The sequence below is a fragment of the Anabrus simplex genome, chromosome 5 (genome assembly GCF_040414725.1).
Source record: "Anabrus simplex isolate iqAnaSimp1 chromosome 5, ASM4041472v1, whole genome shotgun sequence".
Taxonomy (NCBI): domain Eukaryota; kingdom Metazoa; phylum Arthropoda; class Insecta; order Orthoptera; family Tettigoniidae; genus Anabrus; species Anabrus simplex.
Genome location: NC_090269.1, coordinates 405,097,155 through 405,121,762, shown reverse-complemented (window position 1 = coordinate 405,121,762; position 24,608 = coordinate 405,097,155). Strand labels below are relative to the sequence as shown.

The 24,608-nt window shown below is 38.3% G+C and overlaps 1 protein-coding gene across 2 annotated transcripts in view; it reads right to left on the bottom strand.

The window, feature by feature from the left end:
- Positions 1-393: 393 nt before the first annotated feature.
- Positions 394-24,608, bottom strand: part of LOC136874575 (gastrula zinc finger protein XlCGF46.1) — a 176,960-nt gene continuing 152,745 nt past the window's right edge. For both annotated transcript variants that reach the window (XM_068227956.1, XM_068227957.1), the window contains 2 exons: positions 16,451-16,533; positions 394-1,531 (listed from right to left, as the gene is read on the bottom strand). In XM_068227956.1, the coding sequence (XP_068084057.1) occupies positions 532-1,531; positions 16,451-16,533 (1,083 nt within the window). In that variant the 3' untranslated portion in view covers positions 394-531. The remainder of the gene's footprint in view (positions 1,532-16,450; positions 16,534-24,608) is intronic.

Below are 24,608 nucleotides of genomic sequence, written 5' to 3'. Positions count from 1 at the left end.
TGAGAGGCCTGCGCATGCCGCAAATGGAACGCACAGATTTGAGTCTTAGCTGGATTTGGTTTGAGTTGGTTTTTTCTCATAATAGGTACCTAGCTCTTCTAATGCAGCAGTTAAAGAGATAGTGAGATAGAACACATCATACAACATTCAAGACTAGTGCAATTCGGTTGCGAGGGAAGGACAGAAGGAGAGATCCATATGGGTAGACCAAGGTATGAACATGAGAAGCAGATCAGAGCAGATAAAGGAAGCAGCAGTTACATAGAAATAATTTTAAAAAGCCACACGATAAGGTGGTATGAGTACAGCATCAAACCAATGTATATTCCATTCATACAACACAAACAATTTAAACAACACCACAAGGTGTAACTCTAGAGGAAACGTGCCCTCGTACTCAAGCTGCGTTAACAGGTGTGTTTTAATATTAGAAATACCAGGTATTATTCGTTTTAATCAGTCACTTCAAAGGTGTCGCGGTTTACTAAATAGAACTAACGACGACGCTTATTATGTCTCTGTGACAGCTTCTTAGTGAGTGAGGATGTGGTCTTCCAAATGATCCTTCCTAGAAAAACAACGATCACATTCATTACACACGTATAGGGTATCCACAGAGTGAATTAACCTATGGCGGCTAAGAAAATATTTACTTGGAAATGACCGACCGCATTCATTACAGAGGAGTGGACCTTCATTCCTAAGGTGGACTTTCATATGCTGTCGGAGATTAGTCTTCGCCGAAAATGAAGCCCCACAGTCATCACAAATGAATGGTCGGTCTAAAGTATGCGTAAGAATGTGATTATCCAATGCTTCCTTGAGGGCGAATGTTTTCCCACAATAAGTACATGCGTTCGGCCGCTCTCCAGTATGTATTCGCATATGCCTTTTCAATGAAGACTTCTGCGAAAACACCCTACCACAGTCAGTGCAGGAAAACGAGCGTTCTCCGGTGTGTGTTAACATATGTCTCTTGATTTTGCTCTTAACGAACATACCACAAACCTTGCAGATATATCGCCCTATTCCCGAGTGACTACGCATGTGCTCCTGAAGACGATACTTCAAAGAAAACCTCATACCACATTGATCACAAACATGCGGCCTCTCACCGGAATTACGCAAAAAGTGTTTTTTAAGATTAGCTTTCTGAACGAACTGATAACCACAATCATTACACGAATATTTCTGTTTCCCACACTCGACTATCACAGGTTCCCTAACTTTCGACATATGGTGATTTCCATGTTCAGCATAACGTAGTATCATATCTCCTTTAAGATAGGAGGGCTCCATAGGAGGAGGTATTTTTTGTCCCTCAATGTTCGACTCAGGAGAAAATGTGCTACTGCATTCTTTATTGTTCATTGGAGCAACTGCAGAATGAGGAAACAGATCTTCACTGCAACTGCAGTGGTACAGCACTTCTCCATTATCAGTTGGTTGTACATGACCCGTTCTCACTATCTTGCAGCAACGAACACAAGAGCCCAAGGGAGTTCTCCTGTTTACCGCTATGCTCCCCACACTGAAATACACACAAGGTATTACTCTTTCCAAGGAACAGGACGAAATAAAATATAGAATTCACAATACAGGAACTGAAATGCGTCTCACATTATAAGAGAGTAACCTTGCCACAACTGAAACATATCAACAGCCATAACAAACAGTGAGTAGACAGATCAGCATTATGATGATCTTGTCAGGCAAACTTTTTATATTGTACATCCCCACATTTTTCTCCACAATAAGTAAGAATGTTGTTAAGAGATAACCTCACAGAGAGCAACATTTCAAACAACTGCTCTATAAACACTGATCACAACACACATGAATAAGAATCAGAGAGTCACACCTTGAATGGTCTCAGACTTTACCCTTAGTAAAACCCTTTACTAGTTCCCATACGATGGTAAAGAATGGCACAGATATCTCTACCACAGAGAATGTTTAGCTTGCTATTAGCGATTGTTACACCTTCAGGCCTTCATATCCTAGGAAGCCTGAAGTCATTGTGCAGATAGGGTCAGAATTCTCTAATATTAACATCATTAAATTTGAACCTAAAGGATTCATAACTTTCAGAGTATAAATGTTCAAAACTTCTGCATGACAAATAAACGGAAGCCAAAATTGATGGAAAGCATAAATGCTAAATTTCATTTACAGCAGTCCATGAGGTCATATTCGGTGCGAATGCATCTCTTGAGTCAGGAGCTTTAAGGCAAGACCTGAGTCCAACAACAGACATGGTCCAAGCATCTTTGGAAGAGCCTTCATAATATGATAATTGTAGGATTTCATCATAGGATTTACATCTGGCGAATGGCTATCAGTGCCATCCTTGAGATGCAGAAACAAGGGGAACAGTCTTGTGAACAGATATTCTCCAATAATTGCTGACAACAAAAAACCAAGAAAACAAACTTTTGGTATAAGCCCGACAATCAGAATGGGAAGATTCTGCATCACAACAGCAAAATCGTAGCAGATGATTCCAATGCCATCTAGGGAGAGAATCAATATATCAAGACATAACACATTCAAGGACAGAACAAAAGTGAACCAAAGGAAAGCATCTAATAAAACTGAATAGGCTGTACCACATGCGTTCATGTCCACAGATATTCTTTACTAAAAAGTCAAAATAGCACACCACCTATCAATCTCCGAACCCCATGTTTGTTTACTTCAGATAGCTCATGTTGTAATCAGGGCAAAATACAATCAAGGTTATAATGAATATCAGAGTTCACAGAGGCAGGATAATGGACTCTGACCATTTCTTCACAAAAGCTGTGGATTTTGGATGGAACTCTGTTGCCTTTTGACAGGTTCAGTGCAGGTGATCAACTAATGAAAGTTGTTCATCAGAAGTAGTCCCAAAATGACAAGTACCCACTAAAGTGCCCCACCATAAAGTGATCCTCAATTCATTCGTTAGTATAAACAACCGTTTACAACTGACATTTTGCAGAGAGAAATTAGTTACCGGAACAAATTGCAAGCAATGGTATGCCGAACTATCATTAATCTCAGGCAAACTTGAAGGAAGAGACATCACTAGTGGTAAAACGTTGAATGTGAACATGCAGTCAAAGAACATACCACAGCTTAGGTGAAATGGAATTAAAGTAAGTGACAGGAAAACTAGGAGAAGTTCACAAGAGTGCAGAAACAGTCATGCAAGACTATAAGCATGTAAAGAAATCTTAGGATTGGTAAAGTTAATGTTATTTTTATTTGCTTTATGTCTCACTAACTACATTTACGGTTTTTGGAGACGGTGAGGTGCCGGAATTTAGTCCCACAGGAGTTCTTTTACATCAGACCGGCCCGCGCAGCTGTGAGCTTGCAAACGGGAGATAGTGGGTTTGAACCCCACTGTCAGCAGCCCTGAAGATGGTTTTCTGTGGTTTTCCATTTTCACACCAGGCAAATGCTGGAGTTGAAGCTTTATTAAGGCCATGGCCACTTCCTACCCAGTCCTAGACCTTTTCTGTCCCATCATCGCCATAAGACCTATCTGTGTCAGTATGACATTCTTCTGCAGAACCCATCTAAAAACATGAAAACCACTTTAAAACTAAAAAGGGGTGAGGGACAGTAACACTGCTCTGCAATGTGTCAACTTCAATAAGACTTATGCCTCGATCGACGGACAGACACTCTTGTCTGTGCTGTGAAAACAAGGTGTGCACAATAGGCACCATGCATGCTGCTCTGTTCATGGCTGTACTAACAGCTGGTTGGATCACCAGTGCAGATTGAAGCATATAAGTTAAGCTGAAAACTTGGTTCCCAAAAATTATTAGAAATATGGATGGCCCTAAACAGTATAAGGGCAAGAGGATTTGTTGTGCTGTTGGATGTAGTAGGATATCATACATTGCTTTTTATTCATTCTCAATGAGAATAACATAAGGAGGTACAGCAAAAACTGTAGATTCAAACAAGATGCAGGTAAAAGGACATATTCTCGATATAAACATTATAATATCCTGAACAGACATTTAATATAGGCTACTTACTAAGCAATTTTTTAAGATAGCAGAAACAGTAACTTATGAATGAAAATGCAGTAAGCTATGCTATATGTAACAGTGAAAAATATGCCATATTGGTGTGTTTTAAGTAGATTTTAAGTAGCCAGGAGCTCACCAATTTAAGGGGTTTCAAAATGAGAACATTAAAATTGATTACCTTATAAACATTCTGGTATTGGTATGAAATGCTCAAGTTTTAGTCATGATGGCTCATCTTGGCAGCCAACACATGCACCAAGAAAACATAGTGCTCATTTCATAGGGAGAATGTCAGGACAACCTTAGAATCCAGTATATTCCCTGCACTATTCCACAGGATTATGAGACAAAAGGTTAGAGTGGGATGAAAATTTAATTTGACAAACAGAGGTCAGACTAGAAAGCAAAAAATTACACAAAGTTGCAAAGTTAAGGTTAGAAGAGCACAACAGTTGATCAAATGGTCAGGCGTGAAAGTAAAAAGTCAGACACAGATGCAAGTTTCGGGCTGAAAGAAAACAACGGTTGATTACATGTGAACACACCAAGGGTATGGAGTCAAGCTTGGCATTCAAATTTCATCATGGTCGCAGACCATACTAAAAATAATAATGTTATTTTGCTTTACATCCCACTAACTACTATTACAGTTTTTGGAGTTCTGTTATGTGCCAGTAAATCTACTGACATGAGGCTGATGTATTTGAGCATCTTCAAATACCACTGGACTGAGCCAGGATCAAACCTGACAAGTAGGGGTCAGAAGGCCGGCGCCTTAAATGTCTGACCCACTTAGCCTGGCAGAATAATAATAATTATAATAATTATTATTATTTATTTAAACTTATCTTCTACAATACATTTGCAAATGTTTAGTAAGATATTTTACATTATCTTTGCAAAAATTTACACCTGAAACATTTATGTGCCTATGTGCCGGTGAAGTTATTACGCACATTTATACACTATTGCAATCCTCCCTATTTACAACTTTATTAACACATTCGCTGCTATTGTTACACTGTTGACATTGAGCATGAGTGCATCAAGAGTCACCGATTTCTCCTACCGCACTTCACTGGTGTGCATCACGAGGCACGTGTGACTTGTCCTACGGAAGTAGTTCTATGGGTTGCCGGTGGATGGTGAAAGTATATTACTTCAAAATAATGAGGTTGGCAGCTGCAGGTCATGTCAAGTTCTCACATTCCTCAGCAGGGGCATCCATGGGTGCTTCGTTTAGCGGCAATAATCACTGAAGTTGACGAGTCACCTGTGCCTCGCGTAGCACAGGCCAGACCGATAACATCCCTTTCTACGTGTTTACATGAGCGTAAATGCATTTTTAGGCAAACAATAAATGCACATATTTATTTGCTTTATAATAAAGGCACTGCATATAGAATTTAAAATATTATTTCAAAATAATACTGTTCTCTATTTGAACCCAATTGCCTATTTCTTTTCAGTGATCTCAAAATTCCCTAAACTATTTACACTCGTAATCTCATTAATTTTATTACTATACAATGGCAAATTTTATTTTGAACACAGTAAGTTCAATTTCAGCATTTATGAACTTTATTAAACATCCAAAGCACATGAATGGTTTGTTTGGGCATTTCACGCAGTACGTTGTCCCCTGCTTTGTTTTATTGTCATCATCTTTTGGTGTGCCATATTCTCGCTGAGCTTTATAGCATACCACGCATCGTCTTCAAACTTTTCTGGCTGGTCCTTCCATCTTTCAGAGATTATGCGTGTGCGCACGTCTCCTCCCAGGACTGATCACAGGTTCTGTCTGTGGTCCAACCAAGCTCCTTGCGAACTTCTCTTGAAATTGCAGTAATGGCATTTTTGCAGACGTCATGCTGTGAAGTATCCAAGAATTAACGAAGGGCGTTCCCAGGATTACTTCTAGGGCTACTTTCCATACCATTTTGAACCTTTCCGCAGACCTGAATATTACGAAGACATTTGAACACTGAAATTGAGCCCCTTTTTAGTTCCATTGTAATCAAGAACAGAGAGAGGCTTTCTGACAGGTTCACTGTCTCTGTTTTCCTTTCCAGAGTATTAGAGACAGTCACTATGGCTCGGCAGTGTTGAAAGCATTAGAACAGGTTGCTGGTCAACCCACTTGATAACTCGAGTACCGTGCTGACACATCTTACCCACTACCTCACCTTTCTTCATTTCCTATTTCACTATCATCGGTAGTCCACGTCTATTGCTACGAAGGGTCCCAGACACAAAGGTTTCGTTCCTCAGAAGTTCTTCTGCCAGAGGTACACTGGTGTAGAAATTATCGGCATACAGGATACGTCCTTCATTTAGAAATCCATTTGGAAGCTCCATTACAACAGAATGAGCATGACCTACTCCGCTTTCACCCACATTGGATTTTCCTGCATAGATCTTCATTCCAAGAGTGTAGCCTTCTTTTACACAAAGTTTATTCACCTTAACTCCATATTTGTGAGTTTTGTAAGGAACGTACATTCTGAAAACTAAACGGCCTCTCCAAGCAACCATAGCTTCATCTATAACCATTTCTTTCCCCATTGTCAAGGCATTCTCGAAATGCGAAGTGCCAGAATTCCAAGAGAAGTAGGAAACAATCCTGTGGCATTACCCGTCTAATAAGTCGCACATCATATAAGTCATCCTTAGAGCAGTATGAGTTAATAGTTGGGTAAGGAACAAGACCCATCCACATGATAATTCTTAGAAACTGTTTCATTTCCTGAACATTAGTTTCTTTACATTTCAAACCTCTGATCTTGCTTTTCTCATTATGAGTTTGTTTAAATTGATTGGCATATCTGTTGGTTTTCTGAACCATCATTTCCAATACTGTAGGCTGTCATCCACAAAGTGAGCTGTCACTCTTCTAACTGCAAATGAACTTTTAATTGACTAGGAAAAACAGTGAAGCCTAAATCATTCCTGGTTTTATCACCCCAACTGCAGTCTGATTTAACTTATTGTGTTTTAATTTGTTCACTGTCACTTTAACTGTGACTACCATGTACCTCTGTGTCAGTTCCAGAGGACACTTGTGATGATGATTGAACTTGACAATGAAAAATTGGGAACCACAACATCACTACATTGGATATCTTCACCTCCTAAAGGATACTCAATATCCAACTCCTTTAATGGTTTCTCTAAACGAGATCTCCTGGTTCGTTGTGAAGAGTCCAAACTGGGACATTCTTTGGGTAGCTGGAAGTCTGCTAATCTACGTTTCATCTGAAACAATTCACACACTTTCCTTAGCTTTCTATGCTTATAGTTGAGAATAAGATGAAATCTGTATATAAGTAACATTCTCTCCGTGAGGCTGCATAGAAAAAATGCCCAATTGTAAATTATCATGATGACACGATGACAAGGATATTCACACGCTGTCACAACAGATTTCCGCCAGCCTATAATGACGGCTACCACATGATAATACTCCATCAACAATGTATAGCTCCTATTGTCCACCGCATTTGAGCGCGATGTCCAGTAAAAATGCAAGGCACAGTTGACTCGTATAGCGAATAGTAAAAGCTACATTACGTTCATGCATCATAAGTCACCTGTGCCTCACTGTGTACGGTAGTTGTTAAACATACACCTATTTCATAGAACAATGTAGATACCACCTGTGACTCGTTGTCATACTGTAACGCAAAGTTATCACCGTAGCAGCATAGGAATAAAATGTGTATTTTTGTCCAGCACAACATTTTTGAGCTGTATGAGACATGTGACTCGCAAAGCAGGGAACGTTTTAAAATAAATATTTTACATATGGTCATTTCATGCTGTATTACAAGATTATATCAATGATTTAAATGGATCCCTGAAATATATCATTCAAAATAGATAAATATACAATAAATTTTGCATTCAGAAACTAATATTTAAACTGTGCTTTTATTTTCTATGATCCACAGTTTCACATGTTTTTAAATTGATATTTAGTTTTCCTCCCCTCCCTCACGAATGACGTGACCTTATCGCAGTGGAGACACATGTGAATCCCAGTGTAGCAGATAGCGAAGCTGCATGTGCAACCATATAAAATGGGTATTTGTCGAGAGGTCAGACTAACAAAGGGTCCATCGATAGTGGTGTAGCAGCCTTTTGGAAGTTGCATGGGAAGCATTCTAGGTGATTGACCGAAATGCCATTGTATAATACTTAACATGGCTTAGCTGCATTGATACTCTTACTCAGCTGAAAGCAATGGGAAACCAGTGTCATAACCAAATCCTGAGGACAAGAAGCATTCTCTGTATGAATCATGAACTGATGATAGTTTCCTCTGGGGTACAATATTCTGGAGGTAAAATAGTTCCCCATTTGGGTCTCCAGGTGACAAAATTCACTCTCACCTTTTTTTTTAAATTGGAACCTATCAGCACTATTATATGATTAGCTCACTCGCTCTTTGAAACAAGTCTGGGAATTGGCCTAGAAAAATCTGTACAAAGCACAGCAATCACACCATAAGAAGTATAACTCTCAACATGTATCTTCAAAATTCAAACTTGGTGATTCACTTCTAGTATTAAACCATTCATAAAGTTCTACCATAAAGGATCAATCGCCATTCTTTTCCTATAATGGACAAGAAAATATTAGATTCTGGCCTTTCCTCTCCCATTAATGTTCTATTGCAAAATATTTCTAATCAGACTGATATTAAATGTACTTATTTAACCCCAATAAAACCCTTTAGTACTTAGCTCTCTCTCTCCCTCATGCAGTGTCCAACCTCAGGAACTCACCCAACATACTGTATATTACGTTGAATTTAAGACTAATTTCCCTCAACTATTAGGATAATGAATGTGTGCATGTGCCTTCTCTCCCCCCCTTTTTTGGAGAACTCCCATATTCCTTACTCTCTCTATTCTTCCTTTTCTTCTTCTGCTCTTTATCTTTAAAATTAGAAGAACTACAATTATGAGCCAACATCAGAACAACAATTATGAGCCAACATCATCAGTCGAGTTTCTTAGTCTAGTCTTGTTTTCGGTATAATTTCTTTTGATATCCATGCTGTCATTCTTGGTTGGTGCTGTGTGGATGCATCGCTGTGACTCGATGGAATCCATTTTAGCTGCTCTTCCACCTTACTGTTATTATTATCAACTATGAAAAAATAGATTGAAGAATGACATCTTCTGTCCTGCACCATCAAGACTGTTCTGTTGAAAGTTCTGTTGAAATTTAATCTCTTGCCAGAATAAATGAAACATCAGATATGTGAACTATATCGTACTGTAATATCTACATGTAAATTGTATCCTACATTAAATATTTCACCATCCCCACCAGGATATCACTGTTAAAATGTGTGCATTTCCTCCAGAACTTTGTCCACAAGGCTTGTCAACTACCCCTCTCTACACACCATTTTAGTACTATTATAACATCATAATGACATGCTGCAAATCTCCTGGCTTACCTGCAATCTGGATTCTTCTTGAACACTATCAGCTGATTTAAGTAGTACACCCATCTTCCACCAGCAGTTCTGCTGGCTTGGCACTCCGCAACTTGACTGAGCTGGTTCTCCTCCGACATCAGGATATAACAATATGAGGCGAATAAGAGAGAGGAATAACTTATTTTTAAGAACCCTTAGTTTTTTCAGCCCATTAGCCATGTTAACTAGCCTTAATCTGAAAATGAGACTCAGTTAAGCAAGCAGTTATTCCACCTCCTCTTGTCTCAAGGACTATCCGTTCTACATTTAATGGAAGGACCAGGTAAATTGTTTTGATTATGTAGGTCTTAGGCTGGAAATTGGTAGTACCAATATAACTGGTCCGTAATTGGACATTATAAAATTTCCAGCTAACTCATTCCTGGTTGCCAGCGTTTTGCCCCAGTGTGCTATGTTGGGCTCATCAGTTGGTAAATAGCACACCTACAAAGATATATGGCTAGTGAATTCTCTGAAGGCTACTGCGTAGGCTACCTGGAGCCACCAGCAGTACCAATGCACTATGAGAGACTATGTCTCATTTTCAAGAACTGATGTCTGCCTGGCCATCAGAAGATGTAGACGATGATTCTCATAGGGAACCTGAAATATTTGTCCCAAATGAGTAAATTTCTAACACCAATATAGTTGATATGTTATTGGACATTACATTAATTTTCCAGCTAACTTATTCCTGGTTGCCAGCATTTTGTCCCAGTGTGCTAAATTGGGCTGATTATTTGGTAAATAACACACCTACTACGATGCATGGCCAGTGCACACTGTGAAGGTCAATCTGTAGGCTACTTGGAGCAACCAGCAGTGCCAATGCACTATGAGAGACTTTGTCTCATTATCAAAAATTGATGCCTGCCTGGCCATCAGATGATTCAGTTGTTGAATCCCGTACAGAACCTGGTGTTATAAATTTACTCATTAAGAACAAATCTTTCAGGTTCCTTATGGGAATGAAAATCTACATCATCTGGAAATTGGTGTTACTCCATGTTCATTCGTTTGAGTAGTTTCATACAGACTAAAGTATTTCATGCAACGGACCATGCAAATATGTCAATTTTGTACGTAAAATTTTTATTTCTCCCAATAGCTTATGTTATTAATAGAGTTGAGTAAAATTTACAATGTTTGACATTCATGTCACTGAGTAGCATCTAGTTGATCTGTTTTTTTAATTCAAGAAATAATTACCATCCATCATCATGTTAATCTGTCAGCATGGAGTGCCGAGCACTGCTCATCATGCAGTGAACATCACGTGCGTTGGAGGGACGAGCACTGCTCGCACGGTACACATGTATACTGTACTACAATCTAGCAGTTATGATCGAAGTTGTTTGTGTTTTGACTCATTTTTCCTTGAAGCAGAAGGCTTGAGCTTTTGAACGATATACCTTGATCCGTATTTCGATAGTGTTTTCTCATTGACATTCGAGTGAAATTTCAAGGAATGTTTATCTCTACCACCAGGGCAAGCGCTGTTTTTGTCTGCTACCTGGCAACTACTATGCACACTTCTTGCATTATACCTTCATTTCCTAATGGGGAAAAACCTGACTGTCAATGCATTCATAAATTTTATCTATTCAGGGGTCTCGTGAGACTGTTTTTCTTTTGTCTTTCTCCTTATCACACGCTGTCTTGCATTCTGTTGGTTGTAAGTGGAGACGGATTCTACAGGCAAGTGCGGGTTATCCAGTGTGGAAATTGAGGATGTTATAGAACAGTTGAGTGATTCTGACGAAGGTTTGTTAGATTCAGATGTTGATTTGAGTAATGTGGATGACATCGCAGTATGCAAATTCCTCCACTCGGAATCAGCTATAATTAATACTGCGCAGAATGGTAATCTGCACGTCACGGCTAATACGTTTCGATAGGAAAACGTGTCTAATTACATGGGTCAAATAGAGCAGTTTATAGTGAACCCAGGACCTCACATTGAAGCTGTTGGGGGAATGTGATGGTGTGATGGTTTTCAAGATGTTCTTTATGGACGAGTTATTACAAATAATAGTTCGTGAAACAAATGTATATGCTGAGCAAAGAATCTGATATAGGGGCTTATGACCACTCCGTTCCAGAATGCGGGAATGTAAACCAGACGAAGCTAATTTACTAAAAGCTCTATTCTTACTATGCCAATTTTTGAGATTGTTATTTCAATGGATATATTTGAATCAATTAGTAATTTTGTGCATTTCAACAATAATGAGGCACTTGATAAATATCAGAGAAAACTCCAAAGTTTTCAAAATTTATCTGCTTATGTTGTGTGCTATAAACAGGAAATTTGGAGAGAGACAGTGTTTTGGTGTCCAGACTGCAAAGCGGGTCTCTGTGTTGAGGGATGATTCAAGACATTCCACACCTAACTCAACTATTAAGGTAAGATAGAATCATATTTTTCAAAAGAATGAAGTTTTGTATACATGCATGCAAAAGTTTTATTGAAATCCATAAAATAGTAAAGTTGTGTTGCTTTGAATAAAGCCTCGCATGAATCTGAGAAAGTTTAAATACCATGCTCCTCCCACGGCACAGAGATGACGGGGTATTTAAATCCACTATGCTGAGGGGTTAAACAAGATCCAACTGTGATTTGTATTTAAGATTAGGCATTCAAAACTTGATTATACTAGTCATCCCCCTTTGTCCATTTCTTTTATTTTCATGCTGAAATCCTTTTCACACTTACTCCACAGATTTAACCACTAGGCAGCATCCAGTATGCACAGACTTCTACTGCATTTTGCTTGATATCTTGTGCTGTATTTGGTCAACTTCAGAGATTGCAAGTTTTCCTTCAATGAGTGCAGTCCAGTTATATGACTGGTCCCCTTAGTCATAGTTTGGTAAGGTTAGCTTCGCTTTGCAAGCCACCTTGTCATTATACTTAACACTACCAGCAAGTGATATCTTATGCTGAACTGCGAGATTGGTGTATATTGTGGTTAGTGATTATTTCAAACAGGGTATGTAACGCTTCACGATTCCACGCAACGATACTCTCATGACACCAGGACACATCACTTACACGGTAGCTGTCCATTATAACTTGTGAACTTATGGTAACACCACAATTATGTCACAATTTTCTGACCACTTTTGATCAACTGCTCTTCTCTTCTCTTCTCTTCTCTTCTCTTCTTCTCTTCTCTTCCAACCCTCAACTTCCAACTCCAAGAAGTCAACCTTGTTCTTGATATACTTTTAGTGTGATTGATCTTGTAAGAGTGACAATGTTTGCCTTATTGCACCCTTTAACCCATACAAAAACCTCTAGCTCTTTAGCCAATATCAGCCCTTTAGCCATTTGGTGCAACTTAAATATATAAACCCTTTAGCCCAATTAGAGCTGGTTAGCCCTTTAGTGCCATTTAACCCTGTAGTGCCCGGTGGTCAATATGAGTTGTCTTTTTTTTTGCACATTAAAGCACATAGTCCTTTAGTGCTCTTTAGCCCATTGAAGCCCTTTAGCCCATTAAAACCCTTTAGCCTTACGAGCTGTTTAGCTTCTGATCTCCCTTTGCTCCAATTCTACCTCCACCTCAATTTCATCTTCAAAGATCTACTCCATCCCTGCCTCCGCCCCCACCTCTGACTGTTCCTCCACCTCCTAATCCACCACAGGCTCCTCTTCCACCACTAGCCAGGCTGAGTGGCTCGGACAGTTGAGGTGCTGGCCTGGCCTTCTGACCCCAACTTCGCAGGTTTCATCCTGGCTCAGTCTGGTGGTATTTGAAGGTGCTCAAATACATCAACCTCATGTCAGCAGATTTACTGGCATGTAAATGAACTCCTGCAGGACTAAATTCCGGCACCTCAGCATCTCCAAAAACCATAAAAGTACCTAGTGGGACGTAAAGCAAATGACATTGTTTTATTATATCCTCCACCTCCACTGGATTTGATTCTCAGTTGGGTCAGATGTTGGGTACTTGATTTGAATGTAAAGCACTCAAATGCAGTCCCATACCACTCATAAGAGCCCCCATAGCACAAAAGAAGTGAAGCTCCATAGTGCTCAATGGAGGCTCTATAGCAACCAAAAGAAAACCTACAGCACCAAAACAAAGCCCCATAGCACTCTATAGAGATCCTATTGTACCCTTGATGGCCTTGTAGTGTATAAAAGAAGCTACAAAGCACCCATAAACACCCACAGCTGCTGCAACCCCCAGAATGTTGTGAGCAAAAATATAAAAAACAGCAACTCACACTACCTACATACACCCTTCCCCACGAGCACTGAAAGGATACTCTATAGCAAGAAAGAAAGCCATCTAAAACTAAGATGATGTCTTATAGATCATGTAGCGGGTTTCTAAAATTTGAGTATCTTGAAGAATATCACGACACTACCAAAAGCAGGTTACACCTAGTGTCAAACTTAAAGCAGAGTGGCTATGACAGTAATATGCATGTTGTCATATTTGAGCGCTTATTGATAAAACATTGGAAATTTGTGGTATTTACCCTCTTATTTATTGTATAGGTGTTAATTGTTATTAAGATCCCTAATGCTCATCAATTTATATTGAATTTTCTGTTAGTAGCTGCACATGATCAATCAATGGGACACTGATAATTCACACCCAATGCCTTGGGCAGTAATATGTGGAAATGCAGTTCAAACACAGAGCAGGCAATTTGAATTTTGCTGAATAAATATTTTTGATCGGTTCACATGTCAGCAAAGTCAATAACTTCTGATGTCATCATGACATCACGAGGCCATGACGTCATAACCTAGCAGTCCTATCGTAACCTCAAGGACTCCAAGGAACAGCCCATCAGTCAGGTTAGTGGCTGCTTTTTGGGGAGAGGGGCCCTCCTGCACCATCCATCGATCCACTGAAAAATTGCTGTTGTCTTTAACAATCTCCCTCATGCCTCATACCCAAGGATGGTGGTAGACAAGGAGATCAGCAGTTGCCTCTTCGTCCATAGTGGACAGAGTGGAGTGTTGTTTCATGTGATTTTGTCTTTTACATGCTAATGCCAAGGAGGGAGTGAGGAAATGAGGAGGTGGAGGGCGTACAGAAAGCACTAGAAATCCAGGATGGAGGAATGGGAAGCTGGAGTTCATTTAGTTTGATGACAGATGGCAGCATGCATGTTGTAAGGTGGTGGTAAAAGTTTATTAGTTTGCAACTAGAGCATAGCAGCCTGTGTGGTAAGTGTTCTGGACACGTGCACATTTCAAATGCTGACAGCTGAGACAGTTTGCTGGTTGATAGAGTGCATATGTGTTAAAGATGACAGTATGCCTGAAACAGGAAATGCATATTTTGAATATCATGTTGATAAGAGAATGATTTAGTTAGCTGATAGAACGCATCTGAGATAACGATGGTGGTATGAACTTATATTTCAGAAAAGGGACCATTTATTTTGAATGTCAAGGAGTTCTTTAGATTGCTGATAGTGTGCAGCTCATAACAAAGAGGGCCAACAATTTGATTTACTTTGCACTGACACAGACAGGTCTTATGGCGACAAAGCAACCAGAAAGAGTTGAAAGTAGGGAGGAAGCCAGTTGGCCATTAACTGCCTAACTGAAAATGGGAAACCAAGGAAAACCATCTTCAGGGCTACCAGCAGTAGGGTTCAAACCCCTATATCCCAAATACAAGTTTATAGCCACTAGATCCAAGCCACGTTGCCACTTGCTCAGTAACAAAGAAGGTAGTATGAGCAAATGAGAGGCAGTGTTTTGAATGCTGACAGCCGTAAAGAGAGTGCGTAGTTTGAGTCTATGATGGTCATATATGAGAGCGTGCACACATTTCAAAAATTTGATAGATAATAAAACATTCAATGTAAACTCTCAAAGTGATCACTTGACCTGTTGTGCTAGACCCTAACTACCATGAGGAGGAGGAGAAGGAGGAGGATAAGGCTGCATATGTGCACACTACTAGATGTATGAAGAAGAGGAGGCTACATATGTGCATGCTACTAGGTCTATGGTAAGAGGGGGAAGATGAGGTCTTGCTTTATTATTCAATAATACTTGCATGATGTAATTCTGATCTATTTTATACCCTATTTGACTTATATATCAAGAGGAATTTAGCAGTTACATACATTCTATGAATATTTTTGGATTGTCCCAAATAAGTGTTATTGTGTTTATGTAACCACTATAAGTGGAAATAAAATATTGAATAGGTGGATCAATGAACACCTTTATTATTTTTTAATTGTTCCAGTACGTCACGCCTGTGTGTGGCAACAGAGGCTTGTAGATACCATTGAAACTGTGTGCTGGCAACTGATGTGTCCAGTGCATTTCACTAGAGCCAGGATTGAACCAGTTAACTTCAGTTTGGAAAGCCAACACTTCCAAGAGGTCAAAATGCCAGAATTTTGTCCTATTTATGTAAAACTATGATGCTAATGTATTCAAATACTAGCTACTTTGAGTTCAATAAGCTATGGATTCCAGGTGTTGAAATGCAGGAATGAGTTCTTTCATGCAAATATATGATGCTAACATATGTGATCAGCTTCAAATACTATCAGACTGCACAAGCTATTAGTTCAACATCAAGGTTCCTGAATTAATAAATAATAATCATCATCTTAATGACTCAGCTTCTAAGTGGTACCATATAGCTGCATTCTGATCACTGGAAACTTTCGCTAAGCTATTTTAATTCTGCAGGGTGAAAATGCATATGCCATGAGAATATTCTTACATTTCAGGAGCAAGCCCAATAACGTGGGATCATGAGTCACACGTAAGTGATAGAATTCGAGAATGACATGGATGAACCTGTACCAGGTTTGAAGCCATAATATTGAGATCCAGAGGATAACACACTCTAATTTGTCTATAGAGTGAGTGAGTGGACAGGTAAACAACGACTTCCATATTCCTATTAATCTAAACTGTACTTACGTGTCTTCTTCTTTGAAACATGGGACCAGTTCGCTAACTATGCGCTCTTCTATGAACATTTCATCCTTAACATCTGCAAAAAGCTGTAAGCAAAAGATATGAAGAGCAAAGAGGTAACTATAATACTGATATATTAGTAAACAAAACACAGATTCCCAAATAAATTTCATGCTTGTAAAATAAAACTATCATAATTAATTCTCCCAATGTAAAAATAGGAAAGATGGAAATGAACCAACAAATGTAATGACATAATTGCATAAGGAGACAGGTACAAAAACAGAAAGTCACAATGAGAGGACTTAACTGGAATAGAGAGCAACAGAAGAAGAAAAACTTTAAAGGACAATCTCCACATCACTTGTCTTCTCTTCCATGTCTTCTCATTGTGTTCAACATATCATATGTTTCTTAAATGACTTGTCACTTGTTTGTTCCTCATGTTTCCACAGATGACTATGATCATCAAGCAGACATACTTTGCATCTCTTTCTGGAGAAGGTCGACAGTTTGACTACCAAGTCAAATTTCAGTCTACAAATGATCAGTTGTTGGACATTTTTTGACTCTTACAAAAGCTTATCAATATTGACTTAAACTTACTTTTTCAGATGCTAAAGGAATCTGTGCTGCCCCTGTGGTCTAAAAGTAATGAGTCCACCACATACCCGGCAACCCATGATTCGATTTCTGGATAACTAACAGAATTTACCAGGATTTGAGGGTGAGATTCTGTCCATTTAGACTACATGAGAACCATTGATAAGCTGCCTGAGAGTGAGATAGCATCCCTGGTCTAAGGAAGCAGAGAACAACGGCCGAGAGGATTTGTCGTATTGACCACAAATCACTCCTAAACTGTAAGCATTCAGGCTGAGCAGCTGCTGCTTGGTAGGCTAACAACCATTAGGGCTGTAGCACCGTGGTGTTTGCCTTGGTTATTAAAGGATTCTGCTCATTGTAGTTCAAACCAAACTTACATGTTTCCTAAGACATGACCAGAACTGCCAAGAGATAATTTATAATATTCATTCAACAGACAAAGACTTGACTTTGTATACAATGTTCAGAGTTGTGGTATTTCTTGGCTCATGAAAGAGAGAAACTTTGCATTTTGGTTCCTCCGATATCAATCTTAACTGGTCGAACAGAGATGAAACCCTTCAATTTAGTTAAATGCCATCAAGCATTCCATCAATAGACCAATGGTCAACCGATTTCATCAACCAAAAACATACAAATAAAGTGTGAAGTAACACACCTAATGTCATATATTTTTAGGTTAATGGTAAGTAAAAGATAAGAAAATCTCAGTGGTGTGTTCAGGAAATGCAACAAAAAGATATCAAGGTTCACAGGTACCTGGGTAAAACTGCCCTTGAAACTGGTCATAGCTCAATTCCTCTCAAATGGGCCTCTTCAGGATTGGCTGAATCTATGGGTGTGTCCTCTAGCAGATGTTACATTGTAATAATTTTTATGTTAATCTTTATACAGGAAGGACAACCCAGTTATTTCACAATGGCAAAGCTTCAAGCAACAGCCTATAGTAATTTCACACTAAAACACCCATGCTTACGACTGGCAATTCTCCTGTTATATCACAAATAAGTTGAGGGAAGCAAAGGGAGCCAGCACATGTGATGTTTTCAATGCAAATAAAAAGATTAGGGATCACACATGGATCAAAACAGAAAATGTTCCAAGTGTTCCAAGCTATAATCAGTTATGAAAGTCAGTTGAAGGACAGGACGCCCATGACAAGTGCGTGAGCTAATCCAGCCACTTTTCCTTAACCCTCAACTGCATATTGTTGCCATGACACCAAATGACAAAGAATATCTATAAAAAAGTCTATGAGTATCGGGGCCAAGTACCGAGACTATAAAACAGTTGTAAAACCTGAGGGATTATATGCATCTGAAACTTTGACCTTAAGTAGTAAAGGTGAACCTGACCGGCTGGAAAAAGAGAGCTCAGGATACTAAGAAAAATCCTAGGTATTAGGTGGGTTGATGGACAGTGGCGAATGAGACCAAATGAGGATTTGTACAGCAAGACAGAACCTCTCACAGCGTCAATTATTTATGGTCATCTCTTGAGGATGACTGATAATCGACTAACAAAAAGAATATGGAATTTTATTCTATCTAAGGCAACAAAGCCGAGATGGTTCCAGGAATGCGAAAAAGATCTGAGGCAGATTGGTATTTCAGACCAAGAAATTCATGACAGGAATGCATTCAGAAGATTGGCAAACAACTATCAAGGTTTCAAAATGGCATCAACTTCCAGGAGACGGAAAGAACCATTGTCTGAAGAGCATAAACAGGCACTCGTTGCTGGGCTCAGATGATACTGGCAGGAAGTCAAAGCCGGAACAAGAACAAGACCTACACACTAAAATGAAGTTGGTTGTTATCACGTAGTCCATAGCGGCTCAACTCGATGTATTAAAAAAAAAAGCTGTTGCCGTCAGGCAACATATAACTTTTCACCTGTGTAAATGGATAGAGATTGGGGACATAGGTAGTTTTACAGCACACCTTCAACTGTACAGTCAATCAAACACATATACCTGTGATGCCTTGTTCTTTTTTACATCAAAGATGACAAAACAGCCCTACAACCAAAGGTAATCCTTCCACCCTGTCAACATTCACGCATAAAACCACCGTTTATTTTAAGTGAGCCCTCCCCATCACATTACCACAGGCTTCAGGAGTACCTCTGGCTTAACCTTAAAGACATTACCGAGCTATGGTCGTGCAAGTATACTTGCGCATTGCATTTACATATCCATGGCCAGTAGGCAGTAATGTCATTCTAGTCAACTATTTTAACCACATGAAGACAGTGATGATACCCTTAAGTTGAGAGGTCAACACTAGTATGAAGTAATGATTTTGATCTCTAGAACTGTCTGTGTGTCTACAGTAAGATACGTTGTAACATTCTAGGCAAAATTTTATTTAACTTTTTACATGATTTAATCTACATTCAGCATGATAAAAAAAGCCATACTGCAGTCTCTATATGATACCGTCTTGGCTTACATGTTATTTAGATCTTCTCAATGTCTAGAACATAGCATCATGTAAATACAACTCGACAAATTATTAGTACTACACAACAAGGTTTGAGACACAATGGGAAATGAATCATGGGAGTCAGGGCACATCCGGATTCGATGATCTCTGATGTCATCAAGGTTAAGATCCTGTGATGTCATCATTCAGTCATCATCATGATGTCATAACCTAACTTCACAGGCCCTATGGAGGAGCCTGTTATGATTTGTTTTAGAGAGGAGAGGAAGGCTAACCTCTACCCCCAGACTACAAAGCATAAACATAACACATTGCCAAGAAGCGCTGAGTGGCTAAGACGGTTGAAGCGCTTGCTATCTGGAGGTTATAGAGATGGATCGAATATGGTCACTATTTTCTGTTCAGGACATTTAATTTATGATTAGAACATGATATTATTGATTCTATATCAAGAGACATGTCATCAGGCTACTCTAGTGTTTAGAATAATTACAGATTGAAGAGTTGTGTTCAGAAAACATATGATCAATTTAAGATTATTAAAATTTTATTAGTCAACCTATTCAATACAAATTATATTTGCAAAGTTAGGACTTACATCCTATTAAACTAAGGTCTAAAGGGACATGTTTCGCCCTTTAAAAGGGCATCATCAGCCTTTGTACACTCCTGCTAAAGATAAAAATCAGAATCCTGATTGTCAATATAAGAAAAAATATAAAAAATATAAAAATGAGAATAAAAAGAATGAATATTATACAATATGTGCAGTCATCAGTTCTTAAATGACAATTGACAATTAAAATATCATTTAAAATGTTTGCGAAAAAATGGGAGTTGGTACGATAATTACATCAGCAATCTTAAAATGATCTTATAAAACTGAACAAACTAGGCCTTAACCAAATAAATAATAAGAAAGTCTATGACTAAAGTTGCCGTATCAAGGTTCGTGAAATTCGGCTGGAAGCAACCTGATTTTAAATGTAGAACAAATGGTTAATAGAATCCTATAGCCACTCAAGACAACATAAAACTTCACTCGTTGAAAAGTCGTAATGAAACTGTAGTATGGCACTTGTAGATTATAAAGTTGTATCCAATCAATCCATTAATTTCATATTTTACGAAGTGATATCGCGGTCTCAATATTTTTGTTGAAGGAGCTGTGAGAAGTTAATTAATAAGTGCCGCTGTACAAATTTTGTCAGCTCGTATACCGATGGTTAAATGGGAACATTCTTACGTGTTGGCTGTAGTTTTTAATGTGGATTGACTATTGAAGAAATATAGTGCAGAATCTGTAATGAAAAGGAGAATAAAAAGGTGAGAAGTTTAGAGGAAAAACGGTTAAATTAGGGGAATTGATATAAATTCAATTACTTACGTTCTCGGTTTTTTCGGTGTGAACTACTTGCCTGTGTGGTCTCAGAACGAGTGAGGTTTGAATGGCGTGTGTTGTATCTGTGTGGAACTGAGGGAGGGGGGTGTGATGGATGAACGGAAATAGGCGGAGCGTTGAGCTTGCGCGCTATTGGCTGTTGAAGATGTGGAGTTATGGAAGAGGAGTGTAATGGAGAAGAGGAGGTGGACGAGGGGTTAAACTTACATGCCGTTGGCTGTGGAACATTAGCAGGGGCGGGGACGGAGGGAGTTACTTTTAAGGGGAAGTTGGAATCTTTATGGAAAGTTAATTTAAGGTTTTTAAGGATTTTATTTAAATTTGGATTTAAAGATTGTAATCAATTGGGTAAAGTCTCGTATAGGGGATTTTTTATTTCAATGGGATCATTGAGATTTAGGTCTTTGTTGTAATGTTGATCCAGATATATGTAAATGTTTTCTAATTCGTTCATTAATTTTCCTTTGTCTACTATTTTAATGATTGTTAGGTCTTGTTCGATAGTTGTGAAATGATGACCTGTATCTTTCATATGTGAGCTCATGGCTGAAAATTTATTATGTCTGTTGGCATTATAGTGTTCCTGATATCTAGTAAGGAAGCTCCGGCCTGTTTGCCCAATGTATGATTTTTCACATTGCGTGCATTTGAGCCTGTATATACCTGAGTTTGAGTAAATACTATTGTTCATGTAGAGTGTATTGTGGTTGAAAAACAGGCTGTAATTGGTGTTGGTCGTCTTAAAGGCAATGTTATTGTTTTGTTTTTTCAGAGGGTTTGTTGCTTGGTAAATGCCTGGATTATTGTATGTAAAGGTGGCGAATTTAGATTTTTTAGGTTTTTTCAGGGACGAGGTTTGTTGTTAGTTTATATTTGATTTTATTAATTATTCGGTTGATTGTTTCAATTTTAAAGCCATTGAATTTTGCTAAGTTTTTAATATAATGAATTTCTGTTTTTAGATTCTTGGGTGATAATGGGATTTTTAAAGCTCTGTAAATTAAAGTATAGAAAGTAGCTTGTTTGTGGGAGTTGGGGAGTATAGATGAATTTTTGATTGTTGATGGAGTGTGGGTGGGTTTTCTGTAAATTTGGAAATCAAATGTGTTCTTGTCGCGTGTTATAGTTAAGTCTACAAAGTTAATGGATTTGTTGACCTCGTCCTCCTTAGTGAATTTGCTATTTTGATCAAGGGTGTTTAAAAAATCTAAAATATCGTTGCTATTGTTGAGATTACTGTCAATTATTGCAAATGTGTCGTCAACGTATCTGAGCCACAGGTTGAGTCCTTTTATTTTTGAAGTTATTTTATGATGTTCTAACGTGTCCATGTATATGTCTGCCAAGATGCCTGAGAAGGGATCTCCCATTGCCAGGCTGTCTTGGTGGCAGATTTTGCCATTGAAAGTGAAATACTTGTTTTTTAGTACGAAGTTTAAAATATTGATTAATTCGTCTATTTCGGGGGTGCTGAGGTTGCTGTGTTTGGATAGGTTGTCCTTGATAATGTTTACTGTTTGTTTTATTGGCACGTTAGAATACATGTTCGTGATATCGTAGGAGCACATGATGTGGTTAGGGAGTAGGTTGAATTTCTTTAAAAAAACGCAAAAATCAACCGAGTTCTTCAGAGGGGATTTGTTGTTGAAAGTGTAGTGTTTTTTAAGGAAATGGTGGATGTATTTTGAGGTCTTGTAAGTTGGGCTTTTTCTGCAATTAATTATGGGACGTATGGGTGTATCTTTTTTGTGTAGTTTGGGTAATGCTATGGCTGTGGGAATATTAGGATTCATGGTGAATAGTTTTTGTTGCTCTTGTTCATTAAGTAAAAAAGTTGAATTCTTTATCAGTGTTTCTAAATTTTGCTGGATTCTGGTGGTAGGATCTTTATTAACTATTGAAAAAGTCCCATCAGCAAAAAAGTTTTCTGTTTTTGTAATATATTCATTCTTATCTAATAATACGGTAGTCCCTCCTTTGTCCGCTTTAGTTACTATGATATTGTTGTCGATCTTCGTTTTTAAACTTTTTATTATGTTTGTATGATTGAAGTCGGAAGTTTTAATTAATTCTTTGGTGACTGTTGGTAGTTTCTTTTTTATTTCGTATCTGGTGTGTTTTGCAAATCTGAAGGGAGATTGGTAATGTTAGACTCGATCTCTGCTACAGTGTTGATTATGTCATTTTTTTTTTTTGTACGCTTGGCCAATTATGTTTTAGACCTTTGCTTAGTAGGTCGATTTCCTGTTCTGAAAAGTTTGTCTTTGTCGTTTTAACTATGACTGGTGAGTTGTTGAAGAGTGAATTGTTTTTTATTATTTCTACATTCCTATTGAATGATTTTAATTGGGTCTCCTTTAAGTGTGCAAGCTTTTTGTCCAAAGTTTTTTGTTTTCTGCTTAGGATGTCGTTTAATTTATAATCTACATGTAGCTGAAATGAGCTCCATTCTATTGGGGATACGTATTGAGATATTGCCAAATGTGTTCTGTATAACTGTGAATTTAAAAGCATTTTCTTTTTGTAGGATGTTTTGATTTCATGCTTGAGCCAAATTTCATTAGTTCTATTTTGAGTTTTGGTTAAACTGGATGTGGTTATGTCTTTTCTCTGAATATGTCTCAAAAATCTTGGAACCAACTTTAGTTTTAGACATTCTTTTAAATAAGCTAAGTCTTTACCTATTTTACAGATTTTTACCTTTAGGTTGAGATACTTGTTCAAGTTATAATTAGCCTGGTTAGCTTTAACATTACATGTTACAAACTTCATATTTGGTCCGTATTGAAAATATACATCAATTTAAGATTATTAAAATTTTATTAGTCAACCTATTCAATACAAATGATATTTGCAAAGTTAGGACTTACATCCTATTAAACTAAGGTCTAAAGGGACATGTTTCGCCCTTTAAAAGGGCATCATCAGCCTTTGAAGTTTGTAACATGAAAACATATGAATCGAGCCCCATACCTAACTAATGACAATCCTCTAAGTGTCACTCGTGACCGAGCTTGGTGGATTACAGAGTAGTCCATATAAATCCTGATCTGCGGGTTGATGCATTTATCAATGCTAACAAAGCATTTTGAACACTAATACAGTGATTGTATTGAATAGGTGGGACAATAAATTGATGCCGTTATGCATCAGTACACTAAGCGCCATTTGACGAAAATTAGATTTTAGTGCCATCTTGTAGAGGAAGGCTTGAACTATTTATTAAAAAATCCCAACTGCATTATAAGAGGCCATTAGTTGTTAGTAAACAGAAAACCTAAGCAACAAAGCGGTAATCAGTAAAAAAGTAAATTGCATCATTAGACCAAGCACCACATTCCTCACATTGCGCGCGGATGACAGCGAGGGAGCCCGCGTTTTCAATAGTGCTGACATTTTTACGTGGTGATACACTTAGTGGTTTATCAAGTGACGAAGTTCAGCAATGTATCAAGTACTTCCAAAAGTAAGGAGAAGGACAATGCTACTAACACAGCTTGCTAAGAAGGTTGCGTCTGAGAATCATTCTCTAGAATTTGATGGAAAATCTCAGGAAGTAAATCTAAATAAGTCAAGACATGGACGACCGCGGGAAACTAGAGTTCTCTTTCACCAGGCATTAATACCTTTGTGGCCAAAAGGAAAGCCTATCTCTGAAGCCAAACTAAGAGGCCTTGGTTTGCTGATACACCTAATACCTGCAGAT